Source organism: Pogona vitticeps, chromosome 2 (genome assembly GCF_051106095.1).
Source record: "Pogona vitticeps strain Pit_001003342236 chromosome 2, PviZW2.1, whole genome shotgun sequence".
NCBI lineage: Eukaryota > Metazoa > Chordata > Lepidosauria > Squamata > Agamidae > Pogona > Pogona vitticeps.
In genome coordinates this window covers 170307535-170334486 of record NC_135784.1, presented here as the reverse complement: position 1 = coordinate 170334486, position 26952 = coordinate 170307535, and the positions used below count along the sequence as shown (strand labels likewise).

Sequence of the window (26952 nt, the reverse complement as noted above, 5' to 3'; positions counted from 1 at the left end):
TCAAGTATGTTCCATTTAAACTTTCATAAACAGAAAACACAAGATTGAGTAGAATCAAACTTAGAAAGAAAGAAAGAAAGAAAGAAAGAAAGAAAGAAAGAAAGAAAAACATACTTGACTTCTACTGAGGAGCAATAAATCCAGTGTTCCCTGAAAGGAAAAACATTGATTTCCCCCAAACGAGCCCAACCTACTGACTAACAGAGAACACTACTTCTGCTTGCGCAGCATTGTTCACTGGAAAAAAAAACATGAGGGTGGTGTTGTTTTGTTTTGTTTTGTTTTTTGCTTTTACTGTTTTTGTTGCCCTGCCAGATTTTTTTTAGAAAAAGAGCGCCCCAGGAGTCAGGGACCCTTGCAGAGGATAAACCTGCTGCAGGTTATGCTGCAGAATGACTTCTCTTAATGTGTTTCCTTCACACAGGAAGCTGTATTGGACAGATGGAGACAACATCAGCATTGCCAACATGGATGGCAGCAATCGCAGCCTACTCTTCACAAACCAAAAAGGGCCTGTTGGTAAGGAGTCAGTCCCACCTTGCTGCTGACACTTTGACCTCTGAGCCCTTTGGGAGAGACCAAGGATGTAGGTTCCCTTCATGCCACTGTACTGAGTGGAGGCAGAGCTCTGGAGTCCCCGGCCAGAGTTAACCGTGCCCATGTCCTGTTTCATGATGTAGCACCTGGCTCACTTGCGTCCAGGATTATCCGTAGGGATTAGAATAACCATAGAACAGCATAACCAGTTTTTTTCCCATTCTCCTGTGCTCCTAAAAAGATTTTATGCCCTTAAAAATAAATAATAATTAAGAGTCCTTATGCCCTTATATAATAGAAGGGAACCACCTTACATCACAAACACTCCTTCCTTATGCATTTGCTTCATTTCACTTGTAAAAGTGATGATTTAATTAACATTACATGGTATTTGGAAGCCAAGTGGAAATACGTACTTTTTACGATGGTGGTTTTGTAGCTGCTTGTCCTCTTTTTCCTTGAATGAATGGATATTCTCCTGCGGACACGAAGAATATGGCAGTGAAACACACATTCACAGTATAACTCTTGCAAATGTACATTAAAAGCTTGGCTTTTTGCAAGATTTCAACCAATAAATCCCTTGTATTGCTGGAAATTGCAATCTTTCTCTGAATCTTGAAGAAGTTTCTTTTCTCAAAGTTCTGTAAGCAAAAAATTCCATTGATATGGATAATATTAAATATACAGTATATTGAGAATGTAATATAACATATATACAGTGGTGCCTCGCTTAACGAGCGCACCGTATAACGATGAATTTGCATAGCGATCCATTTTTTGGGATCATTAATGCGAAGGCATACCAACGGTCGCAATGGGCAAAACTCGCATTGCGAAGATCTGTAAGCGTTTCACTTACCGATCTTCGCATTGCGACGTCGGGGGTTCAGCTGTTCGGTGGTTCCAAAATGGCTGCTGGACGACCCAAAATGGCCGCGTGCAGCATTTTTGCGCCCTGCCCTCACTTACCGAGGGCGTGAAAATGGCTGCCGCTATGGAGGAACATCGCTGAACGGTGAGTTTTGTGCCCATTTGGAACGCATTAAACAATGTTTAATGCGTTCCAATGGGTTTCCCCGTTCCGTTTAGCTATGTTTGGTAAGCATTAGTAAGAATTTCTTGCTAGTGATTGCACAGGGAGAGTTATTCACCAAGTTTGTAGAGAATTTCTTTCCCATTCATTCTGAGAACTGAATTTCCTTTCGAATATCATGGATTGTGCTTGTGGAAGCTCACTCTAGAATGTTGGGCTGCATCATGGGGTGGTGACAGGCGTCCATCCAACCACCAGCAGCAAACCTTGGTATTGTACAGCTACCTGGCTGGCTGTGGGCTGGGGTGGACCGCAGCCTGTCAACTAGTGCTCTCCTCCTACTGGTATGAAATAGGGATCCTGTTCTGATGTTTAAATTTTATTTTATTTAAAATATTTTTACCCTGCCTTTCTCCTTGAAGAGGACCCAAGGCGGCTTATAACATTGAAAGACAATACAGTGGTGCCTCAACCTACTCCCATAATCCGTTCCAGAAGATTGGCGTAACTCGAAATGGTCGTAAGTTGAAGCACCATTTCCCATAGGAATGCATTGGAATGTGATTAATTCATTCCAGAAGGGACCCCCCCCCCAAATAAAATAAAAATAAAACACTGTAAGCCCCATAGGAACGCGCTGGGGCTGGAAAAAAATTACCAAACCACCACCACCCCAAAAAATGCAAGCCCCATCAGAACCGTAGGGGCCAATTTTTTTTTACCAAAACCAAAAATACACAGCCAGCCCCATCGGAATGCCATGGGGCTGGGAACAAAAACACAAAAATACCCCCCCAGACACATACATACAGCCGGCCCGAACACAATGGGGCTGGGGGAAAAACACACCAAAACACAAAAAAACATAACAGCACAGAAACATAAACACCCCCCCCAAACCCAAACCCACCCTACAAAACAAAGTAAATGTACTTACTCAGGAGCAGAAAACAGCTCCAGGCAGTCCCAAGTCTCCTGCAACACACTCACTTTAACCCTTGGGGCGAAAGAGCTACAAAGAAGCAGCCTCTTCACCTACCAACTGTTAGCAAATTTGAATTCCTCACCTTTTCCCCCCTGCCTTTTTTCCAGTCGCAACTCAAAGCTCTGGCTGCAAGTCGAAGCAAAATTTTGCAGCCAGAGCTGGTCGCAACTCGAAATGGTCGTAAGTTGGGACGTTTGTAAGTCGAGGCACCACTGTATTTAAAATTGTTTTAAATTGAAAACAATGAGTATACAATGGTGGTTAAGAACATTAAAAGACAATGTTTAAACCTAAGAACAATGAATATAAAGAGGCTCCTTACATCATAAAAAGGCAATATTAAATCTAAGAACAAGGAGTATACAAACACAAATGGAATACCCACAGTGTGATCATCATAGTCATGCATGTGGTTCTGCCATGGAGAACTGCACATACTCTGCAGTTTTCAGAACCACATTGACAAAAGTGTGGGTGTTGGCATCAGTTTATGCTCATAAGCCTGTATGTAATATTTGCTGATCTGTGTCAGTGGTACTGTGGTATCTCCTCCAGGTTAGAATAACGATCTTTCGGTTTCAGGGCTCTCCATTGACTACCAGGAAAGCAAGCTGTACTGGATCAGCTCTGGCAACGGTACCATCAAGAGGTGCAACTTGGATGGCAGTGGCTTGGAAGTGTTAGAGACCATGAAGAACCAGTTGCGCAAAGCCACAGCCTTGGCTATCATGGGTAAGAGCCACTGAATAAGTCTTCTGATAAAATAAACACGTGTTAAAAACAGAAATAGCAGTAAAAACTCAAATCTAAAAACTTGACATTATTGTTTAAAATAAAAAATTAAAATAGTAGAATATTTAAAACAGGAAATGCATTTTAGTTAATTTTAATAAAATAAACATTTATAGCTCCAATAAAAGCCTGCTTGGAATAAAAACTATTACATGGCTCATTTAAATATTTTTTTATTCTTCTGTTTTCCTAAGACTAGCCACTTTGACCTCAAAGAAGGCAACCCTCTGTGTCACAAACTGATTACACTTTTTAAAAAGAAATTCGGTTTGTTCTTGACCTTCCACTCTCTCGCATGTGGTCAAGAAATGGGAAGAAATAATGTTCTCCATTGCTGGACTATAAATATCAGTATCGTAAATAGTTTGCCCTACTATTGCAAAATCTGTCTTGTGCTGCAATGCCCTGAATTCTTCCTTGTTGCCTCATTGTGTCTGTTTGCTAAGACCAAAGACGAGTAAAAGCTTTTATATACAGCCTTGGAAAAAAATAAGTCTTTTTCCCCCTGAAATTGGTTTTCACCCTTGTTGATCGTTTCGTACATTGCACAAAGGAGAGGTCAACTATGTCTAACTGTGCTCTGATGTCTCATATTCTTTGTTAGAAAGCATTTCTCATACTGAAAATAGACACGTTTACAGTCTCCATACTAAGACCTAACTTTGAAAGCAGCATTAAGAAGGAAAACAAATAAGATTCCTTGGAAGTGTTCTGCATCTGTTAGCTTAGACATATCTTGGGAAGCCTGACATCACTCATTTGAACTATTTTTGTTTAGTAATTACGGTAACTATCCTGAGATGGCAGAGAGCTGACAGATACAAAACTATGTAAAATGAAGATTTCTTTGTGACACTATGTAAAATTATCAAGCTATTACATTACTCTTTTCTCTTCACCACATCATTACAGTTGGATAAAAATATAACAAAACACTCATAGATTTTTCACACCCCTTATGAAAAAATGGATATGTGTCCAATTAAAAAAAAACAACTAACTGCCGCAAGATTTTTCACTCCTTTTGAGAGGGAAAAGATGAGTTCTTTTTTCATCACCATTTATTATTAGTCCCCCAAAAAAAGTGCTTCTGAACCACAAACTTTGAATTTTGCATTAGAAGACTGTATTTTGTGTGTAAACCACTTTTGCAAATGCTTCACAAAAGAAGTCCCAAACTATGAAAAATTAACCAAAATTCTTGTAATCTCATCTGTAGTAGGGAGGAAACATTTGAATTTTTTTGTTCACACCTGGGAAAATAAAACAAGCGAAGACCTCCCCCACCCACACAGTTGGGTAATCACTCTGAAATTAAAAAATGCATTGATGCTGCCTTTTCACTAGGAAAGGAAGCAATATTTATATCAATATGTATGCAATACCTTATAGTTTCTCTAGTTTTACTATAATCTTGATTTTTTTCTCTTGTCTTCAACTTTATGTCTGATGTTCTTAAAACAGAGAACCTAGTATTCTTAGAGTCTAGGAGTTTATGGTTCTATTAAAACAAACATTTGCAATGTTTAAAGGTACATTAAATTACCGTATTTGTAATCATTGCCTGGATAAACTGCTTTACATTTAATATACCAAGCATAATGAATTGAGAAGAATAACGTTATACAGGATGCATTTTACATTGCTAAAGTAATAAAGTGATTTAAAGTGATTTAAAGGGTGCTAAAAATACACGCTGCATATTTTCTATGACTGTCCCGGGAAAAATTTGGGACAGGGGTGGTTTTCATGGTATCAGCATTTCTGGGAATTTTGTACTTGAATTTTAATAGATGGTTTTCTTCAAATTAAAATGCTACACATTAATATCTTTCCTCAGGTTTTCTAATGAGAAAGGACTCCACAGACTCTTTTGAGGCTTTAATTTGCATAATTAATTTATTGTGTTATTTCTCTTAAAACTGGAAGGACGACATTGGTGCTATCCAAGATGTTATGAAATTCGAATAGCTGTCTTTATACCGATGATTACTTACAAAGACAGCTATTTAAGGTTATTTGTATGACTTTCTAGTATAGTTTTAGCATGGGAGTCTATTTTCTTTCTTTCTGTTTCTTTTTTCATTTCCTTTTTTGACAACACAAAAAGCAAAGAGCAAGCACCACCAAGTGTGAGCCTCTGTTTTGTGCAGCAGTTTCAGGGAACTGCCTGGTGAACCAGAAGTCTGGATTGAGGTCTGAGCAGCCCAAAAGCCTTTCTGGTCCTGTACTCCAGAAGTAGAGAAAGCGTGGCTGTCCTGCCTGATGAGCCCCATGGTTTCTGTCCACTGGTAATGCTGTAGGGGCCGATGGCATTTGGAATCCAACATCATCTCTGGATGATCTCTGTATTCAAGTATCATCTGAAACCAAAGAGGGAAATAAATGTCATCTTAAAGTAAAACAGTGTGATTTAAAACAAACAAAAACTCCCTTTCTCTGCCATTTTAGCAAACTAGCTAGTGAATTTCAGTAAAATCTGTCTTTTCTAAAAAAAAAGCTGTGTGCTCATTACCCTCCAAACTATTATTTTAGAGATAAAATTTGGTAGATTAAACTGCACTTGATTAATCAATCTTCTTTAATGAGGTGGCAGCCATAATTGTTTTTCCCCAGCATTTGGCACACAGAAGATTTGTCTCTCTCTTTGTGGATCTTCCGTTTAGCCATCACTTACATTGTTTTCATCAATTATGTGCCACCAAATTAGTACTGTCCTCTGGGCAGTTGACAATCAAAGATCATAAAAAGAGGCAGCATGAGTCCTAAAATTCAAACAGAAAAACATTGGCTCAGAGTCCAAATCTGAATAAATGAAAGTTAAAACCAACACAGCAAAACGTTAGTCCAGGAGTTGATGAGTTGAAATTGAAATAAGCCATTGTCTTTAGACCAGAGATTCTGAGAAATGTTATGATCCTTAGTGATATTTTGCAGTGGTTGCTGCAAACCCTAGAGGGTCAGGAGTGTCATCTCTGTTCCCTCACACATCTGGAAATTCCTGTCTGTTCTAGGTGATAAGTTATGGTGGGCTGACCAAGCCTCAGAAAAAGTGGGCACCTGCAATAAGAAGGATGGGACAGAAGCCACTGTGCTGCGCAACAGCACCACCCTAGTGATGCACATGAAGATCTATGATGAGAGCATCCAGCAGCATGGTGAGCTATTCGGTGCGCTGGCTATAATGAGTAGCTGTGAGTTGCAGGTGCTTATGGGAAGAGGAGGGCATATAGTAACATCATAGGAAAGCTTGGATGATTGTTTCCGCTTGTGAACCACAATATGGTTTGATACCTTTGCATCTGGGATGGCATTTTGATGGATGGAAGTTTGTGAATTGAGGCCCCCAAACCTATCAGAGACTATGGACAACCTCTGCTGCCATGACCAGATTTCAGTGGCATGAGAGCAAGGGGGGGGGGGGACACTTTAAAACAAACTCTTTGTTCTCGAGACACCTTGATTTATACTGAAGATATACCTGTTGCCCTGTCTGCATTGGCCAGCAAAATCTGGCAGCTGTGGAATTATTGCAGGAGCTGCAAAAATAGTCAGAAGCATCTGTGGTCTGTATACCTCATATCAGGCCCTATTGTAAGGCTGTTTGATTAGGATTAGGCAGTATCAACTTCCTAGCAGATTCCAAAGAAGCTGGGCCTGCTAGAATTTTTGCCATCATAACTATTTGTTAATACCACGCAAGGTTCATGGTACACATATCTTCTTGCTGGTCCATACAGTCCATCCCCTGCCCTGTGATCTTTGCAGATTTGGTGCTGAAACTGAGTGGTTATACTGTATCAGGGATTACGAGGCAGAACAAAACCGAAACTGTCTGATTCTGCATCCATTTTCATGATTGAACCTTGGTTGTTGCAGGTACCAACCCTTGCAGTGTGAACAATGGTGACTGCTCTCAGCTGTGCCTCCCAACCTCAGAGACAACTCGATCCTGCATGTGTACAGCCGGCTACAGCCTAAAAAGTGGCCAGCAGTCCTGTGAAGGTGAATAGTTGTCCATGGGCTCGCATATGCTTTGTGGAACGTTGCCTGCACCTGTTGTGACACACATCTGGAGATCTGTGTTGCTCTCCATACCTGCACAATGCGTCATAGCTTCAGTTGGTGGCTTACGAATGTTGAAAGCAGTTAGTCCTGGCACTACAGGTGCTCTTGATTTGGTGCAGATAATGGAATTGTCTGTAGATTATGTGGTAGCAAAATTGGTTACCATAGGAGTCTCACTGCCCAGTGGTTAAACTGCAGTACTACGTCAAGACTTTGCTCTCGACCTGAGTTTCATCCCAGTGGGCTGAGGTAGCCTGCTCAAAGTTGATTCATCCTTCCAAGGCTCGTAAACTGAGTACTCAGCTTGCTGGGGGGAGCAATGTGTAGCCTGCGTAATGCAATTGTAGATCCCCCAGAGAGTGTTTCAAGCTCTGTGGGGTAGTGTAGTGGCTTGGCTTTACTGAAACCCCATTTATGCATCCAACTTGACTCTCTCTATCTGAGATATTTGTGGCAAGGTAGCTGTGTCAGTGTGTTGTGACAGAAAGAAACCCAAAGGTGTCCTGAGACACCTTTTGGCTTGCTTGAATTATGCTGCTAAATTTATGTTTTGTCTCCTTCCATGTTGGACATTGAAAAAAAGTCTATGTGCACCTCAGAAACTTTCTAGGCAAAACCGCTGCGTACTGGCTGGTTTTGGCATTACTAAGTTAATATGTGCAAAATGCAACATACAAGTGGTATTATCCATTGCTGATTAGAAGAAATGAAGCTGCCTTACACTGCATCAGAAGTCCTATACTCAGTCCTCCTTATCAATCATTGCTTCTGCAGAACCCGACACCTGTTTGAGCTCCATTTAGCAAGACTTAAACGTTGGAATTCTCCATGCAAAGACATGTCAGGCACCAAACTATACAGCCCTGCCCATTTTCCTTTTGAACTTACGCAGAGTTAGAACTTTGCCTGTTCCATACCTTTTGAACATGGCCTATATGTCCCGACATCCGTGAACTTTGGTCATGCTGTTGGAGGCGAGGGGGAGTTACAGGCCAAATCGGGTGCGAGGGGCGGGTGGGACCCAGATGGGTGAAGGCTGGTCAACTCTGAGTGGCAGTAATGGCAATGTTCATCTACACACAACGAGGACCATGTGTTACTCATTCCTCATGCAACACATGGACTTTGCTACTGGGTTTTGTCCCATTTCAAGTGCTTTGATTTCACACACTCTTTTTTTCCATACAGGTGTTGGCTCTTTCCTTCTCTATTCAGTGCATGAGGGTATCCGAGGCATCCCGCTGGATCCCAATGACAAGTCTGATGCACTGGTGCCAGTCTCTGGAACTTCACTGGCAGTGGGCATCGATTTCCATGCTGGTAGGTGTTGAATACATGGAATGGGTTAGCCCTGTGAGTTCTTTAGAAGCAGAGGGATAGAAAGACAACTCCTCCATGAAGGCCATTTTGGGTACTGAAGTCGAAGGGTATCTGTAGAGCCATGTTTGGGCTCTGCCTGTTTGTTTGGTGTGGATGCTGTCTGTCCAAGCTGAGCTTGAGCAGTCTTATGCAGCTGAGTAGCATTTTCTCAGCTAAGAGATAAGCAGCTAAAGGAGGCAGTATTCTGAGCAGGAGCACAGCGAGAGGGGACTAGATTATATTAGGTTGATGTCCCCTGGTCAGCTGATGCCAGCCATGACCCTCCAAGGAAGAAAGTTACACCTAATTAGATGTCATATCTAGGTCATGTCACAAGGAACTGTATTAGATATGATTCTTGGCTGGGGGGGGGGGGGCTGCAGCCCAGTTGGCCACTGTTTCATGTTAGAATAGCACTCTAAGCAAATATGGCTGTACTATGCTGGCATTCACATTCGTTTAGGACCTTTCACTAAGACAGGATTCTGCCAAAAATAAAACTGAAAATGATACAAGTAAATGCTTAGGAAGAAGGTTTTTCTTGGTGGCAGTCTTTGAGCAGCCATCCTTATTCAGAATCTTAGAACAGAACAGAAGCTAATGTGGCATCAACATTATTCAACATTGATTGAAAGACACTAGAGATGGTTTTAGAATGGCATATATAATGAAAGCCTGGTGCTACAGTGAGTCAGAAGTGTTGCTAGCGGTCATTCTACTGATGCTGAGAGTTAGAATGTTCTTGTGTCATGACACACTGAGTTTCTGTGCCTTTCCTCTATTTGTCCTGCTGATCTAACCAGGTGGTGCCACCGACGTTTAGTGAATCTATTTTTAGGTTTTCATTATTTTGGAAAAAGAATTTTGTTTCTTTTTGTTGTTTCAAGTGACCTTGTGAAAGCTGGGATGGGAACAGGCAGGCTGCTTATGAGCATAATGGATGCTGGTTGTCATTGTTGCAGGAGGCTTCAGTTCTCCTGAAGTCATACTGTATGTCATCACCCTGAACTCCTTGGTGTAAATGAGCTTCTTTTCCTTTCACAGCCAATGACACCATCTATTGGGTGGACATGGGCCTGAGTACCATAAGTCGGGCCAAACGGGACCAGACCTGGAGAGAGGATGTAGTGACCAATGGCATTGGCCGGGTGGAAGGCATTGCTGTCGATTGGATCGCAGGTAAGGTGGTGTGGAGTTGGAATCACTCTGAAATAATGGTGCAGGAAGGGAGAGATGAAGAAATAATGAAGTAACAATTCTTTTCATCTCTTTCCTTCAGGAAACATCTATTGGACAGACCAGGGTTTTGATGTCATTGAGGTGGCCAGGCTCAATGGTTCATTTCGCTATGTAGTGATCTCACAGGGCCTAGACAAGCCACGTGCCATCACTGTGCACCCAGAGAAGGGGTAAGAGTCGATTATAAGGAATGGGAATTGTTAGACTGTGAGGCCAATTACTGTGACAAGAACAAGCTGAGGGTGTGCATTTCTTGGAGGCACCTAGAGGCTGATAGCTTGGAACAGGGAGAAGACAAGTCTCCTAGGTACTGGTGGTAGATCTTGCACAGATGCTGGATCCATTTAGTTTGTTCCCAGTTCCAGGAAGGGTGTCTGGTTGAGTTGTCACTGCCCATGTGTATCTATAGCTTCATTCCTTCAGTCTATTCTGAGTGATACCAAGCAATATTGAATTCCAGTCTGCAGTGTGTTGGTCTATGATGATCCCAACTGTTTGTTAGTGTGGTCCTCTAATAGTGGACATGGAGACCCACTGTGGCACAGTGGTTAAGATGTTGGACAAGAACCAAGGAGATCCAGTCTCAACTCCTTACTCAGCAATGACATTCCCTGGGTGACATCAGACTATAGTAGCCTAAGCTTCTTTGCAGAGTTTTTCTGGGAAATAAATAGAGAGGGAGGAGAGCCCTCTTCTGCTGAGCTCCTTGGAGGAAAAAGACAATAAAATTCTGAATAAGAAACACCAACAGAAACAGATTGAACTGCTCAGCTAAAGAGGTGACCCACTTTCTGTTATGGCAGTGGCTTGTTTCCTCTTTTTCAGGTATCTCTTTTGGACAGAGTGGGGCCAGTATCCTCGCATTGAGCGTTCCCGGTTGGATGGGACAGAGCGTGTGGTCCTTATCAACACCAGCATCAGCTGGCCTAACGGGATCTCTGTTGACTATGAGGTATGGCTCAGAGGCCTATACTGTAGTAAAGAAGTGATGGGGAACAGGAGGTGTCAGAGAGGGCAGTTTCTTCTGAAACAAAAGGGAGTGTGCCAGGGGACAATGCAGGGGGCTCTGGTATTCTATTTTTGCCAGTCCAGGGTTGTCTTGTGTATCATTGTGTCCTTGGAGTCATGTTAGACAAATAAGACTCTGTTACCTACAAATCTACTTTATATCCCCAATTGTATATCGTCAATACAGACAATTCTATATACATTGTGCAAATCAGGCAACTTCTTTTTTTTGTACAGTCTACATTTCCTGGTCTCCTAAAGATTAGGATCTTAGAGGAGCATTACAAGCCTTAGAAATTCAGTATCTCATTTTTTTATGAGGGCTGGTTGCGGCCTGGAGGACACTGAATCCTGTGTAAGGATGAAAAGCTTCCAAGGGTGGATAGACTCTCCCACTAAAATGGGGGCAGAGTTGTGTAAACGGCTCTCTTCTTTTGAGAGCAATTGCCATCCACATAACAACAGCAACAACAAGATCAACTAGAATGCAGAAAGTTGAGGTATTTAATCATAATGTTTATTTTTCCATCATGGCCTTCTCGTATCATACATGTGGGTTCTGTGCTTTGGGGAGGTAATCACAAGTCATATGCCCACTTACTCTCAGTTTGCTGTGGCAGGACTTAGTATACATTTGATGGTCCTTGATTGCCCCATATCTAATCGAAATTCATGTTAGGACCTGGGTTTAATATATAATTTGCATTAATGGCATGCCACCCTGATCTCTCTCTCTCTCTCTCTCTCTCTGTCCAGGATGGGAAACTTTACTGGTGTGATGCCCGAACAGATAAAATAGAACGTATAGACCTAGAGACGGGTGACAAGAGGGAGGTGGTCCTATCCACTAACAACATGGACATGTTTTCCGTATCGGTCTTTGAGGACTATGTCTACTGGAGTGACAGGTCTGTGTCATGGTACTTCCAAGAGCTAAGCCAACTGCAACAGACAAATGCCTGGACCATGTATGGAAGGGTTTTGCAACAGCTGTATTATTACTTTTATTTCTCAGACAGAGTTTATCTCACCAGATAGTTTTATGTCTTTTGCTGGGCTTTGTAAATGGGATATATGTTCAGTCTTTCGAAGGACTGAATTGAGAAGTATTTAATTCTGAAACCATGCTGAGGTTAATGGGTATACAGTGGTGCCTCGACTTACAAACTTAACTGGTTCAGGAAGATGGGCATAAGTCAAAATGGTCGTAAGTCAAAGCACCATTTCCCATTGGAATGCATTGAAATGCAATTAATCTGTTCCAGCCAAAGAGAAAAATCACTAAAAAATTAATCCCTTCAAGACTCATTGGAAACGCAATTAATCCCTTCCAGCCGAAGAGGGGGGGGGAGAGAAAAGCAATCAACCATGCAAGACCCATTGCAAATGCAAACAAGAGAAAGCAAAAAGCAATCAAGCAGAGTGTGTAAGATCCGAAATGGGGGGGGGGACTAAAAAGCAAACAAACCCCCCAAGACCCATCGGAAATGGGGGGAATCCAAAAAGCAAGGAAATCCCCCAAGACCATCGGAGATGGGGGAACAAAAAACAAACAAAGCCCACAAGACCCATCACAGCACAGAAACATAACCCTCCCCCAGCTCAAAACCATACTACAAAAATACCCAGAACAGTTTTTTAAAACCAGAAAACCTTACTTTACAAGGCAGCCTGAAGCCTCCCTGCAAACACACACATATGCTCTCAGAAGCAGAAGGAGACAGTCCCAAGCCACCTACAGTTAGAAATTTGAATTTCCCGCCTTTTTCCCCTGTCTTTTTTGTTCCTAAGTGGAAGCTCAGGTTGCAAGTAGAAGCAAAATTTTGCAGCTGGACCTGGTCATAACTCAAAATGGTCATAAGTAGGGCCGTTCATAAGTCGAGGCACCAGGTAGCTATACGTTTGAGGCTCTGTCAAGGTGGAAATGTGTGTTAGGATAATTTATAATAATAATGATATGCTGTCAAGTTGATTCTAGCTTATGACAACCTTTCCAGGGTTTTTTAGGTATAAAGTACTTAGACGTGATGTACCAGTCTCTCTTTCTGATAATACCCTGGGACCATGCAACTTTGTCAGGACTGCATAGCTGGCAGAGTGCATAACCCCATCAGCCATTACATGGACTGAATGATCGTGCCTGGCCCCCTCTGCTGAGAGTCACAGTGGGGGTTCAGACTCCCAGAACCTGGATCCACAGCCCAGAGATGCCAACCCACTAAGCTATAACAGCTCTAATGTTTTAATAGCAACAGAGAATTCCACATTACAACTCCAATATACTTCATGTAGCTTTGTGTCCTTTAAAAAAAAAAACATCCAAAGAGAAATATCAGCCCAATATGGAATTTGGACCTTAAGGTCCATCTGCATGACTGCCTGTGTGTTGTACTGTAAAGAAGACTACTAAACTGTTGGAGCCATGGCTTCAAGACCATCATAGCTAGATATCTGCAATACAGCATATGTTATAATTTAACTTGATTTAAATCTGTGTACATGTTAAGAATCTCCTCTTTAATCAGGAGGCAGCAGTCTTCCCTAACCAGCACATAGTTCATGCAGCTGATACAGTGTGGTTGCTCGTGGGCTAGTAGTTTGAAGGATAGTGTGATAAGGCCACCTCTTTCCACCCACAAGCCTTCTCCCATAAGAGAGCAGGAAAACCTCTTCGTCATCAGGGCACCCTTTACTTGAAGGTTTGTGTGTCCAGCTGAAAGTTTACCCACGTAAAATTGATCAGTTTCCTAGTCCATAATATTTAATTTTGAATTAATGTATATGTTTGCCTAATTAAGATTAATAGGTATTCATGTCTCCTGTCTCAGGCTGTTCTTTCTAGTCTGCATTTAATGGTGCCACCTCTATGCAAAGGCTGTGGTACTTGGCATGTTCACACGCTTGTTTCTGTCTCTGTTTAGGACTCACGCAAACGGATCCATTAAGAGAGGCAGCAAGGACAATGCCTCAGAAATTGTGTCTTTGCGCACAGGAATAGGTGTGCAACTGAAGGATATTAAGGTGTTCAACAGGGCCAGGCAAAAGGGTATGTACAGAAGTGGCACTAGCAGTAATGTAGTTAGGGATGAGGGGACTAGCTGAGAAGAAAGTGGCTGCTCTCCACTTCACGGTTGGGCCAGCCATGCTCGTAGAAGAAGGTTGGAAACCAGCCTCATAAGAATTGTTTAGATTTCCCCTTTCCTGCCTCCCTTGTTCAGGAACCAACGTTTGTGCTCAGAACAATGGTGGATGTGAACAATTGTGTCTGTACCGGGGAGGAGGTCAACGGACATGCGCGTGCGCCCATGGCATGCTCTCGGAGGACAGCGTGAGTTGCCGTGACTATGACGGGTACCTGCTCTACTCAGAACGCACGATCCTCAAGAGTATCCACTTGTCGGATGAAAACAACCTCAACGCACCCATCAAACCGTTTGAAGACAACGAGCACATGAAAAACGTCATTGCCTTGGCCTTTGACTACCGCCATGGCAGCAAGGGCAGCAACCGTATCTTCTATAGTGACATTCACTTTGGCAACATCCAGCAAATAAATGATGATGGAAGCGGGCGGAAGACTATCGTTGAGAGTGAGTGCTTTAGACGTCCTTCCCTCTTTTCTCTCTTTTCTTCCTGGATTGCTTCCTTTTGGGTAATGTGTGAAAAAGAGCATTCCTAATGCTGCAAGCTGTAGAAAAAACAAATTCATTGAGTGTACATCAGGGGACTATTCCGACAATAGCAATTTTAGGTGGGCGGACTTATTTTGATAGAGGAATCCAGAAGACAAGGAGATGTCATGTTCCCAGTGCTCTTGGATTCAAGTGTCTTGGATGGTTAGAAACTAGAGTTCTTCTGAAGTCTGTGATATCGGAGGAGTGCTGTTGGCCTCTGGCACTGAGTGTTGGTCTTCTGGTGGAGCTGGCTCTGTACAGGAAATCACCCAGTTCTTCTCTGATGATGGAAAGAGACCTGAAGCGAACAAGTTCCTGCCATTAAGCTGGGGAGAGGGTGCCCTGATGGCAGTTTCCATCTAGGTTAGATGTGTAGATGCTGTTTTTCCCTAATCACAGCTGAAACTGGATTGAGATTGCCTTGGCTACAGGGAGGAAGCCAAGTGACAGTTCAACCATAGGAGAAGACAATTCCTTTGGTTGGGTTCCCAGAGTGTGCACTGTAGTGCCCTACAGCTCTTCCAGCACCCCACAGCTCCCTGGTATGCCGCCAAACCAGCCAGGAGCAACACGGAAATTTCTCTCTGTTTTTTTTTCCTGCCACCGGTAGTAGTGGTGCTACTCTTCCGGCTCCAGTTCTGGCTCTTTTGGGCTTCTTGGCTTTCTGCCCCCCCCCACTCCTCATCACTCCTCCTGCTCTGCCGCTGCGCAGGGGGAACCACAGATCCAAAAAGGTTGGGAGCCACTGCCTTAGGGTAAAGAATTCACACTATGAGAACACAACTTTCTACCCTTTATCTTCTCTCTCCAGTTTGTAGAACATGCAAAAACTGGCTTTCTAGGAGCTGGGAAACCAATTTTAAGGGGGGAAAATATTGGTTCCTAGACTCTTGAGGAATGGTGTGGGTGGCTACAGATGGAACAGGGTGTTAAAGAAAAGACGTTACTCTGTCTGCTGTGGGGGAATAGGGCAACTGGGAACATAAGCCGGTGTCTGTCAAGGTGGGTGGAGGCATCCATAATTGAATGATGCGAGTGTTTATGTGATTGTACATAGTTGAAATGTTCTCTGTGCACCCTGAAGAAGGAGGCCTTCCTGATACATTGGCCTTTACCTCCTGGAAGCAGCCGCCAGTGTGGCAGTGGTGACAGAACAGTAGTTCAGACAAGGAGTGTGGAGGGGCCCCAATCTATAGTGTCACACTCCTAAATCAGCCTAACAGTGGCTTCCCTAAATTAGACAACAGCTTTCTGGAATTTCTTTTAGGGAGTCTCAGAAGAAATTCTGAGGTTATGGCTGAGCCAACCAGCTTTGATCACAAGACAGTAGATGCTGGGCAACATTATGAATCGTATTAAAGTTGTTAAACATGCATAATATTACAATTTAGACTGGACTTTTCCCATTAAAAAATGTCATCAGATGAGAAGGGTGTAAAGTTAGGTGATTTACCATTACGTCTTACATAGGGTAGGGACGTGATGGGGCTGCGGGTTAAACCGCAGAAACCTCTGTGCTGTAAGGTCAGAAGCAGTCGTAAGATCGAATCCACGCAACCAAGTGAGCTCCTGTCGCTTGTCCCAGATCGTGCCAACCTAGCCATTCGAAAGCATGTAAAAATGTGAGTAGATAAATAGGTATCACCTCGGTGGGAAGGTAATGGCATTCTGTGTCTAGTCATGCTGGCCACGTGACCACGGAAATGGTCTTAGGACAAACGCTGGATCTACGGCTTGGAAACGGGGATGAGTGCCGCACCCTAGAACCTTTACCTTTACCTTACATAGGGTATTTCAAAGTAAGGCCTTGAGCAGATGACCATTGAAATTCTGGAAGAACAGGTTTGGGGACAGCCAGGAATTCCTGTATGTGCCATTTCAGAAGTGTCAAAGTAAAAGAGCCGTCATAGTAAAGCTGGGCAATCTTTGTTTAGATTTAATTATTAGGAAGAAATAATTGCAAAAATATAAATATTCCTTGTATCTTTCTGAGCATCTCTTCCCAAAGCTTCCTTCTTCTCTTCCCTTTGATTAATGTCCACTGGTGCATCTGGAGCTGTGAACAGAGTCACATCAGCCAAGTGACTTCATGAAACGTTACAATTTTTCTAACCCAAAGGTTTTGACTTTGCAATAATAGGTATCTGTGGCATTTATTGTCTAAACTTCTTCTTTTTTTCATTTTTAAAGTATTTATTTGAGGACAAAAAGTAAAGGGGAATAGGTAAGAGGGAAAAAAGGTTAGGGGGGATAGGAGAACACAAAGTATGCCATCATCCGATCAGTTCATATTACAATTACTTTTTCACAGTTTGATTCCCCTCCTGCTTTCATCGTATCATTTAATTTTAGTTTGATTCTATGTTATTCCAACACTATCTGATAACTGCAGCCATTTATACAATACATCCCATCATTCAGTTTCCTTTTGAATTGAACAATCTTTCAGCCCATCTGACATTTTTTCCACTTCCCATATTTTCACAATAAGAATCTCTTGTTTCAGTATCTCTACTTCCCTGAGATTTTTAACATAATGCTTTTTAATTTTAGAAGCTGCATAGGTCACTGGATATCTCTCTATCCCATTTATGTTGCCTGGTGTCATGCCTAATAAAGAAGGTTCTAAAGTTTGTACAGCTTCATTTCGGTTTTGTTTGGTATCTACTGTCCCCTCTTTTGTCACTTTCATCAAATCCTCTATTTTGCTAAGGCCTTCATTCACTTGCTGAAACCCTGTTATTATTATCTTTTGCATAGTAATCTGCCATTCCTTTTCTATTTCTTGTACCACTATTCCAAAACTTTGGGCTTGAACAGACCCAGTCTCCATTTGTTGTCTTAAATTTTGGGGGGCCAGCTCAGGCTTTGGGGTTTGTATAGATAATACTATACCCTTAACCACAATGCTCACCCCTTAGATATCCTTCAACAGTTTCCACAATTTTATCAACACTCCAAACCCCTCATCATAAACCTCCCCTTAAATCTCCCTCCAATCTTTATTCAAATATTATAATATTATAGTATAAAAATCAGCTTTTAACCCAGCAAATTCAGAATCAAATAGAACCGTGTCACAATTATTTCTTCTTCTCCCGAGTTCAGCAAGCTTCTATTCTCAAACTCCCGACAGTCCGACAAGCAAAAGAACAATCACAGAGTCCCAAACTGTTCAGTAATTGTCCTTATGATCTTTCCGTTAACCCCTAGATAGTCCTTAGTCCAGTCGACCACGTCAGCTCCTTCTTCTCCAGAAAACCACCAAATTCTGTTATTAACAGTTCACCAAGTCCAGAAAGGGCAAAGAGAAATACGTCCAAGCTAAACTGTGTTCACAAAACTCAAGTCTCTTAAATCCTATCAGATGGTGTTATCATCTGGGATTCTTTTCCAGAAACATAAGAATTATTTTTCCGTCTCACTCTCTCGGCTTTGAAATCAGCCTGCTATATGAAGAGTTCACTTGAGTAGGAGATTTACTTTTACTTTTGAAATAGACTGATAAGATAGGCTCGCCGCTGCTTTTCTTCTTTCACCCGATTATTTTCAGTTTAATGAGGCTGTTTCATAAATCAGAGGCTTTGGCTTACTTAGTTGTTATATATTTTATGCTGATATTGGTTGTTCTCTTCTCCCCTGGTTAAGGGTTACTCATGGTTCAGTGCCGGTAAATATGGCTCCCCGTCTCCGGTCCGTGCACAGTGATTTCTTCAGAGGGAAGAAGTCAGGGTCTGCCTCCCATTCTTCTCCTTCTGCTGCTCACTATCTGCTTCAGAGAGACTTCTCCTAGTCTCTCCTTCGATCCCCATTTCAAAAGGGGGATCCCAGACCGGACGGTTCCAGTTTTTCCAGAGAGAGCTCTTCTCTGGAGTTACTGGCAGCACTGCAACAAAGCCCCGCCTCCCTTTTGTCTTAACTTCTTGACAATTTGATGTGTAAACAGAATGGGATGAAGCAGACTCCTGTTTAAAGTCCTACACTATGGCTTTCAAAATGTAGATTTCATTCACTACTAGCTGTTACTTTCACATAGGGCCTGAATGAGAAGCTTTCTCTTAGTTAATTCATTTTCTATCCCACCCTTTCCCAAGGGCTTTAGGTAGATAGCACTGTGTGTTGTCAACTGTGTGTGATACACAGTCATGCACTTGGTGTCCAGTGGTACATGAAATCTTCCCATCTCTGCTATTGGCTGGTCAGCTGTTGAATATAGCAAAGCTTTGGCTGTCTCACGTTTTAGGACTACTATTTCTCAGTTCTACTCAGCATCACCAATAGTAAGGGATTGTGGCCACTGTAGTTCAAAAGATGTGGGAGTCCACTTACAGTTTGCCAGTCAATCAATCAGTCAGTCTTTTGATTATAAACTTCAACAGCTCTATTAGGACTCCATATTCTGCTTTGTTCGAGTGAATGAGGGATGGGGTTTGCGACTTTTCTCAGTGGGATCTGAATTGAGCTGTGCTAGCAGATTTACTCTTGAGAGGAACGGTCCTGGTTTTTCAAGAAGGCTTTGAGCCTCATCCTCTTACTTTGCCACAAATCAGCCCCTGAGTGCATCCTGCATCCAGCTTATGGGAGAAAAGATAGTCTTCTTCCACCACTAATGACTTTTCTCACTGCCTTTGGGGGAACTCACCTTAACACGGGCCAATATCCTATTCTTGGGAGACATGGCAGCCTTCTATAGGTGCCCTTCTTCTCCATGCACTTCAGTTAGAAAATAAGGTTGGGCTTGAAACAGCCTTCAGTAAATCTTTTCCAGGTACCTACATAGAGGCAGGAAGGAATTTCTCGCGACTGCGTGCATGTTAAGAGTCCGTGCTGAGTCTTTCCAAGTCGTCCTCCCTCCTTCCTTCTTTCTTGAGATCTGTATATAAATTAGAATTACATAAGTGAGTCTTATAACATTTAAAGCTCTTCCACCATCAGGGAACAATGCCACTTGTGTTCCTGTTTGCATTGCTAATTTGTGTGACTGAGCTGGAGTGGCCGAAGAAAGAAGTCAGGTCCACAGTCGACACACTTCATTCCCTCTTCAAAGACTAGCTTGGGGCATCCCAGTGGGATGCACCATTTCATTTAGAGACAAACAAATTAGTTCTCTCCTGTTTATTAACTTTGGTGATGGGTGGGCGTGAGGCTGTGGACATTTTCAGCATGCCCAGACAGATAATTGCCAAGTAGCATGCCCCCATCTGTTGGCTGCTTCTATTCTTAAGAGGGGTCGGTCCAGTGGAAGGAGAAGTTGTTGTGTTTTTTCACAGGAGTTACAAAAGCTGGTGAGTTTCCCTGGCTTTTGACTAGATTGATAATTTCAGATTGTTTGTTATTCTTCAAGACTAGCTGCTATGGGGCCTCAATTAATTCGACAACCCATGCTTCATTTTGCCTCCAGTTTGAATAGGGCTACAGTGGAGGTTGAAGCTCCAGGCGCTCACAGTGCCCAGATGTTAATTGCAACATCTAACACCATAGACTGTTGCCCGTGAAAGCTTTGATAGATTACTGAGAGAAATCAATTTAAGCAAATGAACCGCAGTGTGTTCAAGCCTCTCCTGTTCCAATGCCTCCATTTATTAACAGTTTAATACTAGTCTGCATACATGTGGGTGGATGAAACCAAGTGTCCCTTCAGGTATCAGCTTGACCAGAAAAAGATGGCCAAAATCCTGCAAGTGAAACAGAAGATAAATTATTTATTAATTTAATTTAATTTCTAGGCCTCCTTTCTTCTGATAAGGGGATCCAGGCTGGTGCACAATATTAAAAGGATAGAAGTAAAAACATAATGTTAAAAAAACAATTGAACTATACACTAATTAAAATACAATTGAATAGTAGTTCTGTGTAACAGCTTTCTGGGTTGGCAGACAGAACTCAGATCCCCAGAGCTGCATTTCCTGATTGTAAATAGCCTCTTATTTCTAATCATTAAATGGAGAGAACAGCATAAAAAACTGTGGTTGAGCTGAGGAACCCCTATGGCCACATCTGACCCTTGAGCCAGAGGATTCCTTGCACCTGTTACAGGAGAAAAATTTGTCATCAGTACAGAGTTTGCACAGCAGCTATAATTCCCTCCATGTTAGTTCATTGTAACTGCGTTGGTCTGCAGGGGAGTTGCCACTGCTGCTGTTTGCTTTGTGAGTGGCCCACATCTTATTTATTTACACATTTACTATACTTGAATCCCACTCTTCTGTCAAGGTGATGAATGGTTTGGATTATTTCCGGGATTGGGGGGGAGGCGAGTTGAATGTTTAAGTCTGTTGTGGCAAAGGATCTATTATTAGTATGTGTGTGCAGGTGGGTACAATACAGGATCACTACTCTTGGTAGGTCCTTATGAATCACCTCCTTGATGTGACTGTTGTGTCACTACCCAACTATTGTTCATTAATGGCCATTGTTAAAGTGATTATCATGGAGCAAGTTTTGACCCCCCGAACACCAGAACTTGTGATCCTGTGAGGACAGCTTGAGTTTACCAGGGCAAAGGGCATCCCTGGGATGTAGATCATTGCCACTCCTCCTCCTCCTCCTCCTCTTCCTCCTTGTCCGCCAGCCGGAATTAGGGACTCTCGGATTGTACAGGACATCCCTGTGGCTGCCACAAAAACAAGGACCAAAATCTTGAACTAATGTACTTCATGGGGGGAAAAAACTAAATTCAGATGGGAGGACAAAGACAAAATGCTTCACCTGCTGAGAAGTAAAGACTTCTCAGAATCCTGAGGTCATCTAATGACTAGTCAAGAGCTCTACAGATTTTCCAGAACTGTGGCATCATGTCAGCTCTCAGAAAGAATGCTAGCTGTGGGAAGATTCCCTGTTTGTTAGCCCCATGATTTTGGCCCCAGATTTTAGGCCAGAGTTTTTCCAGCTCTGGCTAGAAATAAGGGGAAATCTGCCCTGCTATACCTTCTGCATGAAAAAGAGCTCTGTCTCCGAGGCAGTGTGGCCCTTTGCTGAAACCATGCATGTGGAGGGCATCTGGCTTGGGCCGAGACAGGGGCGGCTTGTTGAAATTGGCTAAAAGTCTTTCTGCAGCGAGTTCTCCCCAAGATGACCTGAGCTGAATTTGCATGGGGTGCTTATGTCAAGAACGGGGGATTGGATCTGGCACAGCCAAGTCAAAGGCTTATCAGGCCTTCATTTCCTTGAGGCCGTTTTCAGTTACCTAAGGCGAATGTGAGAACAATCTCTCCTTGCACAGAGAGCTCAATTAAGAAATGTTGGCAAGAGGCAGCAGGAAAACCCAGCATGATTTTTAATTGCAATTTTGTTTTTGTTTTTTTTAATCAATTTTTCAAGCAGAGCCAATAATTGCCTTGAGTTGAAATTGTCCGTGGCTAAATCAATACTGGCAATTAGTGAAGTCCTGTTTATGGCAACTAGCATATTAGGCCATTTGTCAAATTGCAAGTCTTGGCCCTCTGATTGTGGTCAGAAATTTGTTTCCAATATTAGTTGGACTACGACATGATGAGTCCTCCCTGACCATCTGTGCATCATAGAATCATAAAATCATTGAGTTGGAAAGGGTTTGTAAGGCCATCGTGACCAAACCCCTGCTAAATGTTGGATATTGGAATGCTGGTGCCATTTCGAAAAGAGCAACGTTGATTAGCTACATTCTGTAAACCAGGGTGGGGGGAACCTACGTCATTTTGGATTTTGTGAGATTTTTGTCAGTTCCCATCTACCTTAGCCACTGATTCCCTGCTCCTCATTATATACACACCTTCATTATCTTCTGGGGCAAAATCCGTAGAACTGACTCTGCCCTTTTCCAGACTGTTTTTTTCACACCGGGTGCAACCTAACAATGAAAATCACCACTTTCCTGGAACCCAGCTCTTTTCTGCATTTGCTGTCATATTTCCAGAATAAAATTTGAAGAGTCTTTTCTTTTGCTTTTGTTTTGTTGGTTTTTTGGGGGGTGGGTTAATGTACTGTATCTTGTATTCTTGAGAAGGGGAAAGAAGAAATGAATGTTCGCTGTACTACTTTTTAAAAGAAGTGGACAGTTGACATGATACAAAAGTGGATAGGCAAGACTATTTGTCTTGCACATTGGGTTTTGCTCTCTGGATTGTTCATCAATGGGGGAAGGAAAAATGGCTTTTTATTTTTTACAGTCAATCAATCAATCAATTTACCTCCCCTTTCTTCTCTCCAGACATGCCCCCACCCACCCTGTAGAAACAGTCCTTATTAGAAACTCCTGGATTCTGTGAGCTGTGTCCCCAAGAAAGCCAGCTATGAGCCTGTGATGAAATTCCAGATCACATTTATTCTCAAGTTCTAGAAGTCCTAAGATAGCACAGCATTTTGGGAAGGCATCTGAGGGCTCATTAGAATATAACTGGCAGTAATCAGAAGAGGCTGGGAGAGAGGTTACATTGCAAGACTGGAAGTCGGTAGTATTAGGCAAGACAAAATCAGCTTCTGATTTTGAAAAGCTTATTGCTTGTGCTGTTGTAAGCCGCCTAGAGTAATCTTAATTGATTAGATAGGCGGGATATAAAATAAATAAATAAATAATTCTCTGTACCTTTTTGAGTTGGAGAGGCAGAAACCAGAGGAGATCACTATAGCCAAAATAATGTAAGCTGTGTTTGGAAAGTTGCCTTTCGTTTCATTTCATTGGACTGAATGAAATGAAACACCAGACAATTCAATGTTTTACTTTTCTCCACAAGGAATCTTGAAACTTGTCAAGGATCCCTCATTTATTTCCAAGTTTTGTCTAGTCAGCAGAACCAGACCAGAGACTGATTCCTTGACAGGCTGGGAGGTGAAACAACGATAACATTCAGCTGGTAAAGATAGCAAAGCAGCAAGATATTTAAGGAAATGAAACTTTTGGTGATGTTACACCATGCTCTATCCTCAACAGATGTTGGCTCGGTTGAGGGCCTGGCTTACCATCGAGGCTGGGACACCTTGTACTGGACGAGCTACACCACATCCACTATCACTCGGCATACTGTGAATCAAGCCCGTGAAGGAGCCTTTGAGAGAGAGACAGTTATCACCATGTCTGGGGACGACCATCCTCGTGCCTTTGTATTGGATGAATGCCAGAAGTAGGTATCACTGTTGCCCAGGGAAACCTGTAATCAAACTTTGATCATCATTGGAGATTGTGATTATGCGTTTGTTTATCCGTTCATTTGCTCACTCACACTTAAATTGGTTTTTATGCTTACTAGCCTGCCAATGCTCGGCCCTCAAGGGGCCGTATAGTAGCTTACAACATTTAAAAGTTTCTAATCCCATTAAAAGTCTCTCTTAAAAGCAGTCTCTCTGCATTTAAAGTCTACAGCATCAGTAACCAAACTAGCAAACTGAAACACCAAACACTTCGAATGTTTCCCTTTTCTCCACAAGGAGTCTTGAAACTTGCCAAGGAGTCAGCCAGGTGCTGTTCCTTGGAGAGGAGTACTACAAAAAGATAGTCTGGATCCATCCTCACTTCTGCTCACTTCTATAGACAAGGGCTCCCTAAACATGAGATCTTGTCTGATGACAATAACGCATGTGAGAAAACATGGGTTGTGTTTACGCAAAATGTTGTGCTGTATAAAGGTGCCTTGGAGCAAGATGTGGTAGAGAAGAGGCTGAAAGCTTTCACTTTCTTCTTTAAAGTAAACTCAATTTAGCATTAAGTTTAAACTGAATAGTCATGAGTATGGTTTATTGGTCTGAGTGGTGGTGATCAAGCTTCAAACACTGATTTATAAAGTTATTTCAATTTCCTCCATAAACCCTCCTTCTCTTAAGCTTGATGTTCTGGACCAACTGGAATGAGCAGCACCCCAGCATCATGCGGGCTACGCTGTCTGGTGCCAACATGATCACCATCATAGACAAAGACATTCGCACACCGAATGGTCTTGCCATTGATCACAAGGCAGAGAAGATCTACTTTTCTGATGCCACACTGGACAAAATAGAGCGTTGTGAATATGATGGATCCAAACGATACGTAAGTCCCACTCTCCTAAAAGAAACTGCCATACACAAGGCAAACACTACTTACACAGTGTTTAGTTTTGTACAGATTTTTGTATAGATTCGTACAGATCAGATATATGTATTGTTTACATGTGGAAGTTATCTGTAGATTTATAAATGTATTCAAAGTTACTTTTAGTGGGTATGAAGAAAATGCAAAAGAGAGAAATTGTAGATCAGTATGAGACATTTTATACAGAAAAAAGAGATGAAAAAAAGGGACCAGTTAATTCTATCCCATTGAATAGAAGTTCATGGTTACAGAATCTCTTTGGCCTGACTGTAACAAATCTTTGCCAGTAGTGGTGTGGCTTTGGCAAAAGATGTAAACTAGGCTATATGATAAGAATGAAAGTCTATAACTCTCCAGATGTTGTCGAATTCATCCTTTTCTTATACCAGGTGGGAGTTGGAAGGTGATTCTTATCTATCAGAATAATTATGAAGGAAAGCAAAATAGAATTAGGGCTAATTGCTGGAACACGGATCCATAGAACTGTGCCAAGGGGAACGATTTCCGGATGATCACCTCTCTCCTCCCTGCTAATGTTCTGATGGTCTCCAACAGATAATCCTGAAGGCAGAGCCTGTGCACCCCTTTGGTTTGGCCGTCTATGGGGACTACATCTTCTGGACGGACTGGGTGCGTCGTGCTGTGCAGCGTGCCAACAAGTATGTGGGGTCCGGCATGAAGCACCTGCGCATTGATATTCCCCAGCAACCCATGGGCATAATTGCCGTGGCCAATGACACCAACAGCTGTAAGGAGGACCTTTTTCTCTTCTGTGTGACTGTGCTTATGACTAGTCCTTTTTCCCCTTAAATTTTATTTTTAAATTTCCAAAACAAAAACAAAGGCAAGAATACAAAAGACTTACTATTACACTCTAAACCACAGTGCACCCCATACCCACGGGACCGTTTGGAGCAATACTTCTAATACAAACTGCTTTCCCAAAATTGTATTGATTGTTGTTTAGAGGCTTTCCCCTTTCCTTTCACTAATACAAATTCAATAAATCTACCCCAAATAGCATAAAAATATTTGAACTTATTTCCTCTCTTTTCATCTTCACTTCAGTAGTCAATTTATCATTTAGTGCAATGTCCCATACTTCATTATACAAATCTTCTAATTTAATATCAGTTTTATCTTTCCAGAATCTAGCTCTTAATATTCTAGCACTTGTCATAAAATTGGAAATCAATTCTTTTGAGCAATAATCAAGTTCTATCTTATCAGAAATTGACAACAAAGCAATTTTAAAATTGCTAATGACACCTATCAGTTCTCTTCTAGCATGGTCCTAGGATTTCATATTTTTCTTCACTATGCATTTTATTGCTTTCTACTATTGTTATTCTCTGGTTGTGTTTGCTGCCCACAGTAGTAGCTTTGCTACCAGTTGGGCGTGATTAAAATGTAAATAAAACAAATAAATACATTTACGATGTGAATTCCCAAGAAAATGTAATAAAACCCATGGATTAAAAAAAGCAAAACTGGAATAAAACAATAAAGTGTAAAATGGTTTCAGTAAAATGCATTACAATCTCAACATTGGTAAGTTTAGGCATCAGGAAACTGTCTTGAACACTTGGCAGCAGGAACTCTGCACATGAGGAGTCCATTAGCTTTCAAAAGGGAGATTATAGATGGTGGGGGCCACCACTGAGAAGGCCCTGTTCTGCATCAAGGTGAGGCTGTGAACAGGACCCCCCACCCACCCAGAGAGCATGGACCAGGGTAGTTTGTGCAGAAGAAAGCAGCCTCTTGCACGCTTTGTATTTTTCAGCCTTGACTGTTGCCTTCCTTTTTTTTTTTCTTGCTCTGTCTGTCTTCCACCCAGGTGAGCTTTCCCTGTGCAGAGTGAACAATGGCGGTTGTGAAGACCTGTGCCTGCTCACAGCCAAGGGTGAAATCAGCTGCTCTTGCCGGGGTGAGAGGATACTTCAGGAGGATCTGACTTGCAGAGGTGAGCACCCACATGGTGGTAATGGCAAGGATGGACAGGGCAGAAGCATGTCAGTTTAAGAGTTCTGTTCCCAAAAGGTATGCCCATGCTGAGGAAACATCACAAGAGCCTGTGTTTGTGCCATGTACACGTCTGTGCACGTTTGTGTCAGAGAGCAACAGTTTATTAGATTTCCAGATCTCTTTGATCACAGCGTTACATATTGAGTTGTTATGTCCTGTTTAGAACACCAGTTTGCATGATTAACGG

The 26952-nt window shown here is 42.2% G+C and overlaps 1 protein-coding gene across 9 annotated transcripts in view; it reads left to right on the top strand.

The window, feature by feature from the left end:
- The window catches only part of LRP1 (LDL receptor related protein 1), a 447517-nt gene that overhangs the window by 353664 nt on the left and 66901 nt on the right, over nucleotides 1-26952 (top strand). For all 9 annotated transcript variants that reach the window (XM_020778743.3, XM_072991220.2, XM_072991217.2 and 6 more), the window contains 15 exons: nucleotides 425-519; nucleotides 3141-3290; nucleotides 6365-6508; nucleotides 7230-7355; nucleotides 8607-8738; nucleotides 9822-9956; nucleotides 10057-10186; nucleotides 10842-10968; nucleotides 11781-11932; nucleotides 13946-14070; nucleotides 14243-14614; nucleotides 23607-23796; nucleotides 24494-24698; nucleotides 25296-25488; nucleotides 26578-26703. In XM_020778743.3, coding sequence (XP_020634402.3) covers nucleotides 425-519; nucleotides 3141-3290; nucleotides 6365-6508; nucleotides 7230-7355; nucleotides 8607-8738; nucleotides 9822-9956; nucleotides 10057-10186; nucleotides 10842-10968; nucleotides 11781-11932; nucleotides 13946-14070; nucleotides 14243-14614; nucleotides 23607-23796; nucleotides 24494-24698; nucleotides 25296-25488; nucleotides 26578-26703 — 2402 coding nt within the window. The remainder of the gene's footprint in view (nucleotides 1-424; nucleotides 520-3140; nucleotides 3291-6364; nucleotides 6509-7229; nucleotides 7356-8606; nucleotides 8739-9821; nucleotides 9957-10056; nucleotides 10187-10841; nucleotides 10969-11780; nucleotides 11933-13945; nucleotides 14071-14242; nucleotides 14615-23606; nucleotides 23797-24493; nucleotides 24699-25295; nucleotides 25489-26577; nucleotides 26704-26952) is intronic.